This window comes from Miscanthus floridulus, chromosome 7 (genome assembly GCF_019320115.1).
Source record: "Miscanthus floridulus cultivar M001 chromosome 7, ASM1932011v1, whole genome shotgun sequence".
NCBI classification, from domain to species: Eukaryota; Viridiplantae; Streptophyta; class Magnoliopsida; order Poales; family Poaceae; genus Miscanthus; species Miscanthus floridulus.
In genome coordinates this window covers 90,450,840-90,467,466 of record NC_089586.1, presented here as the reverse complement: position 1 = coordinate 90,467,466, position 16,627 = coordinate 90,450,840, and the positions used below count along the sequence as shown (strand labels likewise).

At 51.4% G+C, this 16,627-nt stretch overlaps 1 protein-coding gene across 4 annotated transcripts; it reads left to right on the top strand.

The window, feature by feature from the left end:
- The first annotated feature begins 311 nt into the window (after window positions 1-311).
- On the top strand, window positions 312-16,380 carry LOC136463782 (uncharacterized). Of its 4 annotated transcripts, XM_066462759.1 has the most exons (3): window positions 312-691; window positions 812-948; window positions 15,912-16,380. In XM_066462759.1, exons 1-3 carry the CDS (start codon window positions 386-388, stop codon window positions 15,991-15,993), a joined length of 525 nt encoding a protein of 174 aa, XP_066318856.1. In that variant the 5' UTR covers window positions 312-385; the 3' UTR covers window positions 15,994-16,380. The 4 variants fall into 4 exon arrangements, 1 of the variants encoding a protein (XP_066318856.1); XR_010761086.1 differs by having other exon boundaries at window positions 312-948; window positions 15,741-16,380; XR_010761087.1 differs by lacking the exon at window positions 15,912-16,380 and having other exon boundaries at window positions 312-656; window positions 812-2,578.
- The last annotated feature ends 247 nt before the right edge of the window (window positions 16,381-16,627 follow it).

Here is a 16,627-nt window from a genome sequence, read left to right as displayed (position 1 = left end):
GCTGCATGCGGCCGTACGTGCGGTGGTGATCGCGGCGGGCCGGCCGGCGGTGCTGCTTTGCAGGCCACACGCGCTTCATGGCTGTCGATCGGCCGGCGGGCGGGGCAGGCGCGGCGGCCGCGGGGCGGTGACAGAAGAGAGTGAGCACACGGCCGGTGTGGAACGGCACTGGCGGATGTGCCGTCACGGCCGCGTGCTCACTGCTCTATCTGTCATCCACTCCCGGCCCCTCCCTCTCCTCCGCTCTGAGGGCCGCCTTGCCGATCGATCGAATTGAAACCGCAGCTAGCCGTCGTGGATCACCGGCGCGCACCGGCGCGGCGCGGCACGCTAGCCGCTACGTGCCGCTCCACGGACCCGCCCATCTTCTCGTCCGTGTCATTGTATGCCGCGGAACGGATCGCCGCTACGTGGCCGGCGTTGGTGCCCGGCGGTCGTCCGCAGAAATTTCCATTTCTGGGCGGTTCGTACTTACGGCCTGGATGCTGTATCTGAGATTTTGGGCGCGCGCGTGTACCTCCCCTCCCCAGCACGGATTCCCTCCCATTCGCTTGGTACGGACAAGCCGCGGGCTGCTAGCCTGTGCTCATCGTTTCCAAGGGAAGGGAAGGGATCCAACCGTTACTACCTGCGCCTGCTGCCAGCTCCTCGGGAAGGTAAATTCTTCGATGTTCATCGTCCGTTTCGGAAGGTATATGTGGCTGTTGACCAGATCCGTTTCGCTTTCCTCAATTTTGAGATTATGAATGTTACTACTACCAGTTCTCTTCCAATTCCCCTTTTACAGTTCCCCATCTAATTAAATCTCCAGATTCTGGATTTCGCCATGGCAGAAGACGCTACTGAGAGAAGAATTCCAAAGGGGGCTGCAAGGAAGCACATCGCCGGTCGACTCCCCGGCTCAGATCTGCTTATCATCGTCACATTATTCTCCCTTCTCCTTGTCAGGTCAGTGGTGCTCCCGATCCATTATTCAGATATTTTACAGGAGATGGACGATAGATAGCGCTGCAGTCTTCAGATCCTGTTCATACTGTCCGTCCTGTGTGCTAAGGAGTAGTATAGCTAGTCGGCAGCAGCCATTATATTGGTGATGGCACATTTGTGCTCCAGCCTCCAGGGAATGGTAGGGTCGCTGTCGTCTGTCGAGACAGTGTTCCATTCGTGACGTCTCGTACTTGTCTCTTCAATGAGAAGCTGCCCTACTCGTCTTCAGAGCTTTTTTTCTTGGTGAACTTTTCTTGAAGTCTTTGATAACACACCCTTAATTGTGTCTCCGTAGAACGTATGAGTTTATCAACATTTTATTATAATTTATTAGGGATGTTTTTTTCTTAAAGAATCATTATATATTCTTAAGTTGTAAGTAGCTTAGACAGTGTATATCATATAAAAATTTAAAACAACTTACAATTTGGAAGGAACATAGCTTATTGGTGGAATGAAAATACCTACAGATGATGCAAATTAGTAAATACTTTAAAATATTAGAAGATAAACTGCTCGATTTTATGTACAATATAATGAATATAGATATATTATATAGACGAATTCCATTATTCCAGAGTGCCATTTCTAGATTCAGTAACTTTTTGTTTTCTTTTGAGACTATATACCCGTTCAGTATACATGTATAGCACATTATGACACGGTTATCCGATCCTCCAAGATTGATTTGGAATAAGTGCAGCATTTCTCAGAATTAACAGTTTTTTTATGATCAAGAGTCAGAGATGCTAATGCGTATATATATACCCAATCGTTGGTTATAGGTTACCGACTTAATTCATTTTTTTCCTTTTTCTTGCTTTGAAATCTGGATTTGTTTCATTGTTTTGGGTCAACCACATGACGATGCAAAGAAAAGTAAAACTTGCATTCTAACGCTGCTGAAGAAATTAACTCGAATCCTGCTACTGCATATACTGTATGTACGTACCCCTGATCATACGAGATTTGATGGCTTAAGATGATCGTGTGTCTGTGTTTTAGCAGTTAGAAAGCTCCTGTGTTTATGTGTCAAGAGAGGATACATATGAGATCGAATAATTGATGTAGTTTCTGTGTTACCCTTTTATCCTTAGAAAAACTAGCATGCAACTGTTTGTTTTAGCTGCTTGATGCATGGTTGGATTGTAACAATCTAGCTAGCCTGTGGATTGCTATAATCTGGGACATGGACATATGTTTCATCTTGCAGATCAGCAGATGTAATAACATATGTAGCTTGCTGCAAATCCACATATATACAACCTGTACGTAAGCTAAAAGAAACATCGTATCAGAGGGTGGTGTGTCCACTTGGAAAGCGGAGATTGCTCAATCTTATAGACGACTGCAGCTAGTGGGTTTCAAAATTAAATTTGTTTTTGTTCCAACTTCCAACATGCCTGCTTAGCTTAATAATTTCTACACTACGTTGAAGGAAGTTCACTTTTTTACGAATTTTTGGGTACTACTAAAGCATCTTGCTTGACCAGAAGACGACCTTAATTATATATGCTGTTACTTCAATTCTCTTCTAAGGTTTATTAACATTTACTTCGCCCGTCCTCAATTATATGTCATTTTAGCTTTTTTTATATATATTATATTTTACTTTTCACCTAAATATACACTATGTCTAAATATGTATAGTAAAAACGGTGTATCTAGAAAAAAACACAACGGTCAATAATTTGGAAGGTAATAGCAATGTTTTTAAGATTTATGTTGTCGGGATTATAAACCCGGGGTCCCTAATGGGCCTGCTCCCCAGCAAAAGCTCGGCCCAGCAGACGATGTTGCGAACGACGCACAACTCCTGGGCCGACCCAGATACCTAACCGACAGGTCGGAAGAGCGATCCAATCTCCGACCGGAAGGCCTGGCCAAGGAGGAGACGACGCTCGCTTTCGATTCCGACCCGCGTCTCTGACCGGGAATACACCGAACCTCTGCTTACGGCTCTTCGCCGACCGGCGCGGTCTTGGAACAACTGAATGGGGACGCCCGCTCGGTGAGGACCCAAAACATCAGGCGGAGTAGATAAGGTAAGGCGCACAAGTCAACTGCAATACCGAGGACCGTACCCTGCACACCTGCAGGACAGTACCGTTAGGCCATGTTAGAAGGGTACTTTGCAACCTTCTAGACATATCATAACACGAACAGTGTTGTGGATGCCGACATTTGTCCTACAGTATGGTAGGCGCCGACATTTGCCATACCAGAAGAACACGATAGAGCCAACCACATGCATCTAGGTGTCAACAGTATTGTGGGCGTCGACAAACCGTCTTGTACCCGACGGCGTGGGCAACAACACTAGTAGCGCACACACACACTCTCTCTCTCTCTTACCGTAAGGCCATCCCCTTAACCTATAAAAGGGGATGCGCTCTCTCCCAAACAAAGAGACGACGAACAACAGACGAATCATTCCGACACTCTCTGCTAGCTTTAGACATCCTAAAGCTACACAGAGCATACGTTCCAATACAAAGCGCACATAGGAGCTCCCGTCACTCTCGGCCCTTCGGTCCAGAGTCCGACCGGACTTCTAACACCCCCATCTTACTCCCACTCGTTTGTAACCCCACAGCAAACTTCGAGTACCTGGGCTCAAGAATAAAGTCACTGACCGACTCAAACTGGACGTAGGGCACGTTGCCTGAACTAGTATAAACCCTGTGTCATTGAGTGCTAGGCCACATCCGATCACAACGTAAGGCAAAACAACAAATATTTACTTGTTGGTCACTTTTTGCACCGACAATTGGCGCCATCCGTGGGGAGCACGCCATATGTTCGTGCTTTTGATCATCGGATGGCCCACCTTTCCGCCATCTTCGGCACGGCGAGCTCAAGCGATACGACTTGCTTTGACTCGCTGGAGTTTCCCATGCTCCCACCTGTTGGGATGTGGGTTCCTCCCATCTTTGAGCCGTCCCAGACCTTCCTCTTCGAAAGTCTAGACTTCGTTGCTGACCAGCTCGGTGTGCTTTGCCTTCGCGAGGAGGCACTCGTCCCGGCGCCCGTCGGAGGAGGAGCACACTCCGTCGGCTCCGGGCCACCTGGCGACCTCAATGACGAGACGCCTACGCCTCGCTCCGAGCCCACACTGGGCTCAAACCCCACTGTGAGTAATGTATAAATTCTTCTTTGCTCGCTATTTAATATCTTCTGCCGACTCTCCGGAGGGACCCCGTTGTCCCCACCGCGACCGCCTTGCGACCAGTTCCCCTATGGCCTAGCGTCCCCCGCGGACGCGTACGCACAAGGGCTCCAAAAGATGCTGACGCCACCCCCTCTCACATCTGAATTCATGGGGATGGCGGGCTACGCTCCCGCCTCTTTCCATGGCCTCATGGATGACGAGGTCAAAAGCGACGGCTCCAGCATCAGAGACGTCGTGGCACCTAGCCACCCTCTGTCCCGGGAGTGAGCTATGGCAGACACTTTGGAACAGCCGCCGGTGGTAGCAGAGTCTCTACAGACTCACACCCCTCTGAACCCTCGTGCGGAGGCCCTCGTGCGTGTGCTGGAGCACGGCGAGGAGCTACGACAGAGGCGGCAGAGCCAGCCGCCACCTACACTGGCGTGCTCGGCGCAGCACGCTGCGCCATGCGTGTGTAACCTGGCAAGCGGTGCCTGAGGTCGCGCCCGCCAGGTCTAGCGCAACATCATGGACGGGGGGAACGATCCCCCACAATTCGCTTGGGCTGGCCAGAACATCGCCGCTGCGGCAATGCTTTTGCGTGGCCTTCCCAAGCCTAACGACCCCTAGGAATAGGCGATCCACCAGAATCTCCAGGCGCTGGTGGAAACCGCCATCGTTCAACAGGTAGAGAGCTCCGCATCGCGACATCGACTCGCGGCCTCTTTCCCTACCGAGGGGAATGGGGGCACATCAGTTGAATCGCTCCATCCGCTCACCACAACAGTCGTCGGGCGCGGAACAGGAGGCCGTAGCTGCACCATAGCCTGACCCGGCGCCCGCTCTTCAACGACCACCTATGCGCGAACGCCTCGGGCTGAATCGAGACGCTCGCAGCGTCATCAACAATCGGCGTCAAGCCCGGCGTGATGATGACGTCCACCATGCGGCGGTGAGAGTGGGTGGCACGGGCCTCGACCGGACCATTGAGGGGAGCGGGAAAACGCACCCCGGGCATAGTCGCCGACTGAACGACCAGAGTCCTAGCCCGGACGGCCTAGGACCACGGGCCTTTGGCCATCGCATCCAGAAGGCGCCGTTCCTATAGCGCTTCCGACCACCTACCAACATCGCCAAATATATCGGGGAGAGAAATCTCGGTATATGGCTCAAAGACTTCTGGCTCGCCTACCGAGCCGGAGGAGTGGATGATGACCACTTCATTATTCAATACCTCCCCATCTATGTGGGGGAACATGTTCAAGCATGGCTCGAATTCCTCCCGTATGACAACATCCACGAATGGGCGGATCTTAAGAGGATCTTCATCGGGAATTTCTAGTGGACGTATGTCCGCCCTAGAAACTCCTTGGACCTCAAGAGCCGCTAGTAGGAGCCCAACGAGTCCCTATAGGATTACATCTGTAGGTTCTCAAAACGATGTAACTCCCTTTCTAATGTCATTGACATGGACATCATCAGCGTGTTCCTCTCCAGGACAACATGTGAGTCCCTGATCCACAAGCTCGGCTGTCTAAAGCCCCGAACGACCCGCGACCTGCTCGACGTCGCCACGAAAAATGCCTCCAGCGAGGAGGCAGTCGGAGCGGTCTTTAATGGAGGCCGGGACAAGGGCAAGGCCAAGCGCGAGGACCAAGGTGAGGGCCCCTCCATGCAAAGGGGCAAAAAGAACAAGAAGGATCGGCGTCGATCGGCCAACTTCGCGTGGTCACCTCGGTCGATCGTGTGGGCAAGCAGCCTCAGTAGGGCCAGCCCAACCACTTTGACAAGCTCATGAAGAGCCCATGCACCAACCACGCCTACCCCGTCAAGCACCTCTACAAGGATTGTGAACTCCTCAAGTGCTTTCTGCGATAGGCCGGTGGACCCAAAGAAGGAAAGGGCCAGTAGGCAGTGGCCAAGAAAGGAGGCAAGGCGGGCAAGGATGGGGACAACTTTCCCAATCCTGAGGAATGCCTCATGATCTTCGAGGGATCCGATGCCATCTACTCCAAGCACCAGCACAAAGTGCGCTACAGAGAGGCATGCGTCGCTCAAACGGTCGTCCCCTCCTTCCTTAGTAGGTTAGAATCTTTGATCACTTTTGATTAGAGGGACCATCCTTCCCACATCGCCAAACCGGGTCACTACCCGCTCCTCATCGAAAGGGAGGAACCGAGACACCACCTTAAGGTCCAACGATCCATATACTTCGTCGAGGAGGTACTCACTGACGCCAAGGTTCGGTACCCCTAGGTGCAGAAACTTCTATACGCCGTGTTGATGGTGACCCGAAAGCTCCTACACTACTTCACCGACCACGAAGTCTTGGTCATCACCTCATACCGCTAAGAGATATCATCCGCAACCGTGATGCCGTGGGACGAATCTCCAAGTGGGCACTTGAGCTAATGGGCCACAACATCAGGTATATCCCTCGCACCACTATTAAGTCTCAGGCTCTTGTGGATTTTGTCACCGAATGGATGGAGGTCCAGCTCCTGACCCTAGACACCATCTACAAGTACTGGACGATGTACTTCGATGGGTCCGTAATGGCGCCCGGCTTGGGGGCTGGAGTGATTCTGATCTCCCCGGACGGGAGCAGGCTTCGCTACATGATCCGCCTCCACTTTTTGGCCTCAAACAACACCATGGAATACGAGGCCCTCATCAATGGACTGCGCATCGCCATCGGGCTCAGCGCTACTGAAAGGACAACGATGCTGCCGATTTTCTCACAAAATTGGCTGTCAGGCGGGTTCCAACTCCAGATGGGGTCTTCATCAACGACCTTCATGAGCCATCTGCCCGCATCCTAGAAAGTCTGATCTAGACACACCCAGATGCCAACCTGGCGCTCAGGTGCTCCGACCTCGGTGCTTCTATGACAATGTTGCCCGCCGTCGTCGCCGTGGTAGCACTCGATCAAGCCGACTAGTGAGCGCCGCTACTCGCCTACCTCCTCGAGGTGGTTCTCCCACTCAAAAGGACTGAAGCACGATGGATTGCTCGATGCGCCAAGACATTCATCACATTAGGTAATGAACTTTACAAGCGAAGTCCGTCAAGAATACTCATGAAGTGCATCCCTACCGATCAAGGGAAATAGCTCCTCCTCTAGAGCCGAACGATGGGTTGCAGAGGTCCCAGCAATCCTCTAAAGCCTGAGAACGACTCCGAACCAATCCACAGGGTTCACACCCTTTTTCTTGGCCTACGGAGGTGAAGCAGTGTTGCCCTCCGACCTCGATCATGGTGCCCCAAGAGTTAAGGCCTTCGACCGAGACCGAGTCGCGGAGGCTCAACAGGACATGGTTGACCTGCTCGAGGAGGCTCATGAGACGACAATCATCCACTCTACTCGCTACCAGCAAACTCTTCGTAGGTACCATGAAAGAAAAATTAGAGGGAGGATCCACGAGGTCGGTGATCTCGTGCTCCAAAGAACCCAATCAACTAAGGACAAACATAAACTCTCTCCGTCATGGGAAAGACCCTATATAGAGACCAAGGTGATCTGACCGGGTGCCTACCGACTGAAGGATGACAACAGCAATGTTCTTACCAACACTTGGAACATCGAACAGTCACATCATTTCTTCCCCTAAAATTCGGTCTTACCACTTTCTTTCATTCAAACGTTTGCTCCTACAAGCCCCCCAGCCCAAGCACTCTCGGCCTGGGTCGCTCGGGGGCTCCACGAGGGTGCGATACCACCTCTCTTTTTTACTATCATATAGTAAATACTTTTCACCCAAATGAAAGGGTAGTTCATTCCTTTAATTACCCTACGTTACTTTGTTTTTTACTCCTGACCGATCACACCCCACCATGACCTATGGTTACGAGTAGCTGAGCCTCGCGGGCAACGCCTGGGTTCTTAAGGTTGCAGCCTATGGGTCAAATGGGAAGGTGCGAAAAAGATAGGATAAAAAACAGAGCTATGCTAGGGTAAAAACAAAGAATGGATGGGACAAGCTTCCCCTTATGAAGTGATTCCATCACAAAACGAAATTGATGTATTCATGAATACAAACTGTTCACATAGGGGCTTCCCCATGAACTTATCCTTTACATATGCTGATTACTTCTACTCTAAATTCTACTGTGGCCGCCCGACGACATCGGCTGATGGTGCGACCGACGAAGATAAGGGTTGCTCGCTCTCCGATGGGGCGATGTTCGGTTTGGTCGGAGGTGGGACGACGCTTTCTTTCGACCTAGCCTCCACTACATCTGCAGGCTGAGTGACGTCTTCTTCACACACGCTTTCAGCCACGCTCACACGGCGAGCCTCCATCACCCACTATGCGGAGACTTGCTCGACAACCATCTATGCGCATGGCACCAAGCTCTCCCCGAGCACATGGATGGCATCCACGCTCCAGCCATCGGCGTACCCTCTGCAGATGGTGGTGAAGTCTAGGTCTGGGTGGTGCATCGCCCCTGAGGTCAGCACCCCCGATGTCCCATAGAACATCCCATCGGAGATAAGCACCCAAACCTCATTCGGGACCTCCGCCAGCTGGATGGCGGGCTTGCTAGTGCTCGGCGCCGACCTGAACACCTTAGAGATGACCACCTGGGTGACATTGCAGATCTAGTCAAGCTCCCCCCAAGAGGACGTTGCTCTTCGAGGGACTTGGCTAGTGCCTCCACGCTCCAATCGATTGCCACCTTGGCCGTCTCTAGCTCCTGCTCCAGAGAACCAAGTTTTCCGCCCAGTTCTGGAAAAAGGATGACAAGTTCAGAAGCAAAGGAAAGGAAAAACCAAGGCATCAACCACAGGTGGAACAGGTACATACCGAGGTGGGTGTTCTCAAGGATGGAGAGTCCTTCCTCCTATCGGGTCACCTTCGTGAGCAGCCGAGCATTCGACTCCTCCATCCCGACCACCCACCCCCGGAGCATGAGCACTTCTCGATCGACCTCCGACTGGGCCTTCCGCTCTGACTCTAGGGCCTCTAAGGACTTTTGGAGCGCCGCCTCAGTCTCCATCAGGTGGACATTTGCCGCCGTGAGCCCTCGCTCGGTAGCGGTCACCCGTTCCACCGCCCGCGCTCCCGTTGCCTCGACTGCTCAGTCTTGGGACTCGCGATATGTGGACTCTAGCTAGCGCTCAAGCTCGTTGACCCACCGTGGCATCACGGCTTCCTGCTCCATCCGACCATGCTCCTCCCGAAGGAAACGAGGCCTGTAGATCAACGTCGCCTCTAACTCCTGTAAAGCAAGAAGCAAGCACGCTGAGACAACCAGTGGAAGACCAATGAGTTGAGGACAAACCCTAAAAACATAGAAGGCTTACCTCGGTGACATGCGGCAGGTCAACTAAGACCGCCTAATGGACGAGCTCAACCCGCTCTAAGGCCTCCTTAAGCTTCGCCTTGGTTTGGGCGAGGTCGGACTCCATCGACAGTCCGCTCTCCTCCAGGAAGTGCTAGAGTGCCACCTCCTCCCCATCATGAAGGATGAACTGAGCCTTCCTCAAGTCATCGAGGTAGGGCCACACCAGATCGCGGGTCGCCCCTAACCCGTTGGAAGATCTAGCCACCGCATCATCATGCGATGACCGGACCACCGCCAACTCCTACGACAGTGGGATGGCCGGCGGCTCCACCCTAGCGCCTACCTCATCGGAGCAGGGGATCTCTGCTACCTTGATCTGTGGCCTGCTGGTGGATGTTCTACCTCCATCCTAGCCATGTCCCCTCCTGACACCTCTAGCTCCGACTAGGAGGGCGAGACGTGTGTCCCTCCACCGGGTGAGGCAAGAGCTCGGTCTCCCTCCTCTCTTCCATCGTAGCTGGTGCGAGAGGGATCACAAGGGTCACCTCTGAACCAGCCACCGCCATTGCCATGGGGATCGCCACCATCACTGACATTGCCGCTGCAGCCGTGCTCGTGACCGACCAGGAGGGCGCAACCCCCAGAAGGGAAGGACACACCACCACCAGCCTGCTTTCCCCACCGCTCATCGCAACTCGCTGTAGGCTGGGTCTCCACTCCTCCACATGGGAGGCAGGGCGATGCTCAATCCCATCAATCCCTGCCCGCTGTCAAAAAGGTACAGGTCAGTCACGCCAAAAAACTCAACTGTGAGGTCAAAAGTAACATAGGTGCATACCTAGACGAAAGGGGCAGGGCCCTGAAACCCCGACCCACTGGTTGTGAGCCCGCTAGACAAGGACCACTCACAGGTCGTGACCCGTGCCCCCTCATATCGACCGAGGGAGGAGTCGACCTGGCCGGTTCCTGATCGGCCCACGAATGGCCACGCCCGCTGGCTTGTGGCACGCCCGTCAGAGAAACTGACGGGGCATCTCCCCATTGTGGCTCGCACGCACACATTGACCCAGAAGATGTGGGGGTATGGGCACACTCCTCCGTCAAGCTGGCGTGCCCCGCCATGCTTGGAGCAGGGGGGCAAAGCCAGTGACACCTCCAAAGGGCGCGATGATCACGCCCGCTTCACCTCTTGCTCGGCGGCAGCGTCCGAGCTCACGACACACTTCCTTGACGCGGGAATGTCACCGTGCCTCTCCGCATCCCGCCCACCACTGGCGGACATGGCCATAGGCGCACTACACTCCACCGAGGTCGCAACGACGCCCTGATCTTCATCATCCTCGGAGGTGCTCGCGTCGCCACCCATCTCCGTGGGCTCCTCCAACTCAAGCTCCACCTCCACGTCGCTCTTGCTTTCGCTGGCCCACACCTGCCGGTGATCTCCTTCTCCTTCTCGTGCCTCCTCCGAGCCTTCTTAGCTCTCTTCTTATTCTTGCCATCCGCCTCCTCCTTTAGGGCAGCTTGCCGAGCTGCGCCCTCCGAGCCCCTCAAGAGATGCGGCCAGGATTTGTATCCGACAAGTCCCTATGAAATAGACGATTCGAAGTCAAAATATAGGAGAGCAAAAGGGAAAAAGACACGGAATAAGGAGAGGGGAGCGTACCAGAGTGGACAGCTTCACGGCGTGAAGGGGTCCGGGCTTTCCTTCAAGGGACTCTTAGGCCCTCAGCTGCAGCACCCGATCAAGCCGACTCTAGACCTCGTCCTTCGCCAACTCCTCTGGTGACGCACAATCAGGATTTGTTGGGCCCAAGTAGTTCCACATTGGTCGCCTCCTCTCCGCCAGTGGGGCGACCCAATGGCAGAAGAAGGTGTGGAACACCCACAACCCATCAAGGCCATGCTGCACCAGCTTCTGGAGCTCCACCTCAATGACCTCTAGCTTGTTCTACCGACTGGAGGGCCCCCACGACCAGCTCTCCTGCCTCTCCAGCCTCCTTCCGGTGAACGGCAGGAATGGCGCCTTCGTTGGGTTCCTGATATAGAACCACTCCCCATGCCACCAACCGACATGGGGTAGGAGCCTAGCGGCCTCGGCTTCTTCTACAGCGTGAAGCCCCCAACCGATGCGGTCCTGGGTGGCTTCCCCTCCGACAAGGCTCGCCCGGTGAAGATCCGCAAGAAGAAGTCCATGTGCGGCTCCATCCCGAGGAAGGCTTCAGAGACAGTGACAAAGTCGGTGACATGCAGCACCCCAGTCGGATTGAGGTGCTACAGTTCTAGGCCCCACTCATTGAGGAGCCCACACAGGAACCAGTGCATGGGATATCCTAGCCCACGCTCCTTTGGCGGAAGCAGCCCCTTCTCGGCGAAGGCAGCCAGCACCGCCTCATCTATGTTGGATGGCCTCCAGTTCAATATTACGCTTCGGATTCATGAACAGATCTGTGAGTTCTCCTCTCCCCGCTTTACCCTCTTTTCTCCTAGGAACCGCCGTGGCACACGAAACATGCTTGGCGAGAGGGAAGGAGGAGAGGCAGCAGTTGAAGAATAGGTGAAGGAATGGGATGAAAATTCTCTCCCTTCCCCTATTTAAGGAGGAAAGACAGTAGTTGGAGAAAGGCAAAGGATTGGGACAAAAACCCTCTCCCTTCCCCTATTCAATGCGGATAGGCATGTGGTGGGATGTGTCCTGACTGATGGGACGTGCCATGCCCAATGAAATGATGCCTGGTTAGACAGGACATGGCCTGAGCATGGCCCACCACTACCACACACCGAGCGTAGGAAACAAGGCACAACCACACACAAATGACCCTCCGCCTTCCTAGGCAGGGCTTGCAAGGGCCCAACAATGGGATCTCCATCAAGGAGAGACCGACAGGCTTCCTGAGTCGATCGGACGGCTCAGGTGAATGTCGAGAGACAGGTAAGGGGCAGTGAGATGCCCCATGCGGGCTACGCCATCTTCATCATGAATGATGGACCAAGATCCTGTTTGGACATATCCGATAAGAGCTCCTCAAAACCTGTAACTCGAGTCATCAAGGTAACTTTACCAAACCATCTTTCTTTATTTTCTGATACACACATTCACACATTCATTTATACAATCATTCATTCATCCTTTCTCATACACGCATTCATACCATCATTCATTCATCCCATACATCCAAAGCATTGCATATGCAAATTAATGCCTCACAACGCTTCGTGTTGCATCATGAGGCGGTAGTTGCCTCATTCAACATGAGCAACGATCGACTGGGGTTTAAAGGCCAGCCCGCGAAGGGCTTGAGGCCGCCTCACATCAAACAGAGCTAGGGGAGAAAATGCAGATAGCCCCAGCGGGCCTCACCCGGTATGCTCAAAAGTAGACAGGGTCATCTCAACATTCTCGTTCGATCCTAACCTCGAGCCATGCCCACAGAATCCCCATCTAGGGGAGGCTAGCGGGCCACCTAAGTCGGTCTCTAGAACGACCCAAGCATCTACTGGGAGGCAGGTTAAGGAGCAGTGGAATGCCACATGAGGGCTATGCTGACCCCATTACAAACGACGGACTCAGATTCTGCTCGAATGTGCCCGTTAGTGAGCTCACTGAGCGTGTCACTCGAGCCATCGAGGCAAGCAACGATAGCTCAGCCCCTCCAGTTGTGGAAACCAAGGATGGGGTAACACATGGAACTAGACCGACCCCTATCGAACCCAACAGGGCTCAGGGGCTTAGGTCGCCCGACGCCGACTCAGGAAATCAACCGACCGCGCAGGTCGCGGGTGGGACAAAACATGGGGAACACCCCGGAGGGTAGAAACACAGGAGTCTGCGGCCCCAGGAAAGAGTGCCAAGATACTTAGCCTCCAAATGACTCACCAGTTAGATGCAAGCTCGAGGGCTACACCCACCAAGTGCACTCGCGCACACCCACTGTCAAATCTAAAAATCCCCCAGACAATTCTACCCGAATTGCTTAGGGGCTCGGGGGCTACTGTTGGGTTCATAAACCTGGAGTCCCTAATGGGCCTGCTCCCCAGCAAAAGCTTGGCCCAGCAGACGACATTGCGAACGACGCGCAACTCCTGGGCCAGCCTAGATACCTAAACGATAGGCCAGAAGAGCGATCCAGTCTCCGACCGGAAGGCCTGGCCAAGGAGGGGACGACGCTCGCTTCCGACTCCGACCCGCGTCTCTGACCGGGAATACACTGAACCTCTGCTTACGACTCTTCTCTGATCAGCGTGGTCAGAGCCGACTGGGAACGACTAACGGGGAGCCCGCTCGGTGAGGACCCGAGAAATCAGGTGGAGCAGATAAGGTAAGGCGCACAAGTCAACCGCAATACCGAGGACCGTACCCTGCACACCTACAGGACAGTACTGTCAGGCCATGTCAGAAGGGTTCTTTGCAACCTTTTAGACATATGAGAACACGAACAGTGTTGTGGACGCCGACATTTGTCCTACAGTATGGTAGGCGCCGACATTTGCCATACCATAAGAACACGATAGAGCCAACCACATGCATCTGGGCGTCAACAGTATTGTGGACGCCGACAAACCGTCTTGTACCCGACGGCGTTGGCAACAAGACTAGTAGCACACACACTCTCTCTCACACACACCTATAAGGCCATCCCCTTAACCTATAAAAGGAGATGTGCTCTCTCCCAAACAAAGAGACGACGAACAACAGACGGATCATTCCTACTCACTCTCTGTTAGCTTTAGACATCCTAAAGCTACACAGAGCATACGTTCCAATACATAGCGCACGTAGGAGCTCCTGTCACTCTCGGCCCTTCGGTCCAGAGTCCGACCGGACTTCTAACACCCCCATCTTACTCCCACTCGTTTGTAACCCCACAGCAAACTTCGAGCACCTGGGCTTAGGAATAAAGTCACCGACCGACTCAAACTGGACGTAGAGCACGTTGCCTGAACTAGTATAAACCCTGTGTCATTGATGCTAGGTCACATCCGATCACAACGTACGGCAAAACGACAAATATTTAATTGTTGGTCACTTTTCGCACCGACATATGTGTTATGCATGACTTGCACTGGTAGCATCAAAGCTATATGCATCAAATGATTTTACATAAAAACTCAACGTGTCACTAGAAAGGGCAATTCCTCAGTATATAGGTTCTATTTGGTTGCCTATATTAGTCTATATCCAGACTTGTGCGGTGGCGTTCTTACGTGTTTGGTTGCCCTCAGAGGTTCTTAACATCTTATGTATAGACTTGCACAGTACTCAAAACAGGTCCAATGCCGCATTAGCTAGTACGCCAGATTTGATAGTATATTAGGCAAAATGCATATTTGTACAAGCTGCTAGAGCACACAAAAATAAAATATTCTCATATAAACATGTAACCTCTATTAGAACGTGGAGTATTTTGAAGTGTTTATGTATTTTCTTTGTTCTGAAATGTTAATTATTTTAGCTTTTCTAGATACGCTAGTTTTTAATATAAGCCAGAATGACTTACAATTGGGAATGGACGTAGTATATGAGAAATTGAAATGGACGTATTCATGTGCCTGTTACATAATTATATTTCCTAAATTCTCTCCTCTTCGCTATGTGATTCCACTAATAATATAGCAATAGCTTTAGTGCTATATATATGGTCAATTGATGTTAATATTATATGTTTTGATATATGTATTTTTTTGCAGAAAGCACTTGAATTAGCCGTTGAGTTTACTTTTTTTTGTGTTCGTCGTGTGATCCTTGTGTTGATGAGCCTTACTTCGTTTTTTTCCTTATTATGTACTTACTAATGATTATCCTTGCTACTTTCTCTATTCTAAATTATAAGACGTTTTTTCTAGATACATAGTTTTTATATATACCTAGATATAAACTAAAAAGTCTAGAACGTCTTATAATTTGAAATAGAGGGAGTACTTCCATACTACAGAAACTTTATGCATACATATTTGAATGCAACATGGCTCTTTGAAACACGTTGCATGCATGTGTGAATGCAACATCAGCAGGCTGCGCGAGACTGTTCTAGCAGCGTGTGTTCGCTAACGGATGATATAAATTAATCCCATGTGAATCCACATTTTGCATAGGCAGATCGAGCCGGGTGAAATGTGGATTAATTAATACCAGTATTAGTCCAATGCTAATATGTAACGACTAAACGAGCATAATGAACTTTACAGAGTCATTACATTGTTGAAGCATACTTCGTGTTCTTGCATATATCAGATCGAGAGATGTTGACGTTTGTGCTGCATGATCATGTACTGGTTACACCTATGTTAACATGTGTGCTGCATGACCATATATCAGATCGAGAGATGTCGACTCATCTGCAAGCTGTTGGAAACTAGAAATTTTATTGCGAAGTGCATTAGTCTAACCACCCATTAGGAAGAACTTGGTGAGAAACGCATTGGAACACTTCTCCCAAGTGTTCATGGCTTCACGGTTGGAATTGAACCATTGCTTCGTCTTTCCCAGCAAAGAGAATGGGAATAGTCGATTGGAGACGGATGGCCTCTTCGGTAACTCCTTTGATGGTGAAGGTACCACATATCTCTAGGAAGTGTTGGAAATGTGCGTTGGCATCCTCATGAGCTTTTCCACATAAGGGACTAGCTTGCATCATCGTGATCAACACCCTTCAGCTCGAAGTTTGCATCTCCATTATTGATGACGTTGGGAGATGTGGCCATGTGAGGGAGCAGAGAACTCATAGATGGTCTTGTTGGCCATGCTAGCATTGGGTGGTGGCAGAGTTCGTAGGGATCAGTTGTCGACAAAGTTCGTTGAGGAGGGACGAGACGAGATCGAACCCTTCTCAAGATATCCTCAAGATCTTCTTGAAGTTTTTAGGCAAAACTGATCATGCACTACTTTATTGCATAAGGGTAGAATAGAGCACAAATAAGCCCGCTATAGAATGGTTGATTGATTGATACATTTAATTACAGAAATATATTGATCAATATCTTGAGCCAATTGTTTTCTCGACAATGGCGCCATAAATGTTTGCTGAAATTTCTTATGTCTATTGGATGTTATTTCCGCAAGCACACAAAAGATATCGAGGTAGCACTTCGCTCGAGAGTATACCGAGGTCGTATTCATAGTTTTGCAGGGAAACCGTATGGCTAAGATGATTGATGAATATAATTTCTTATGACTAAGCTCTGAAGCAATTGCACGACCTTAGT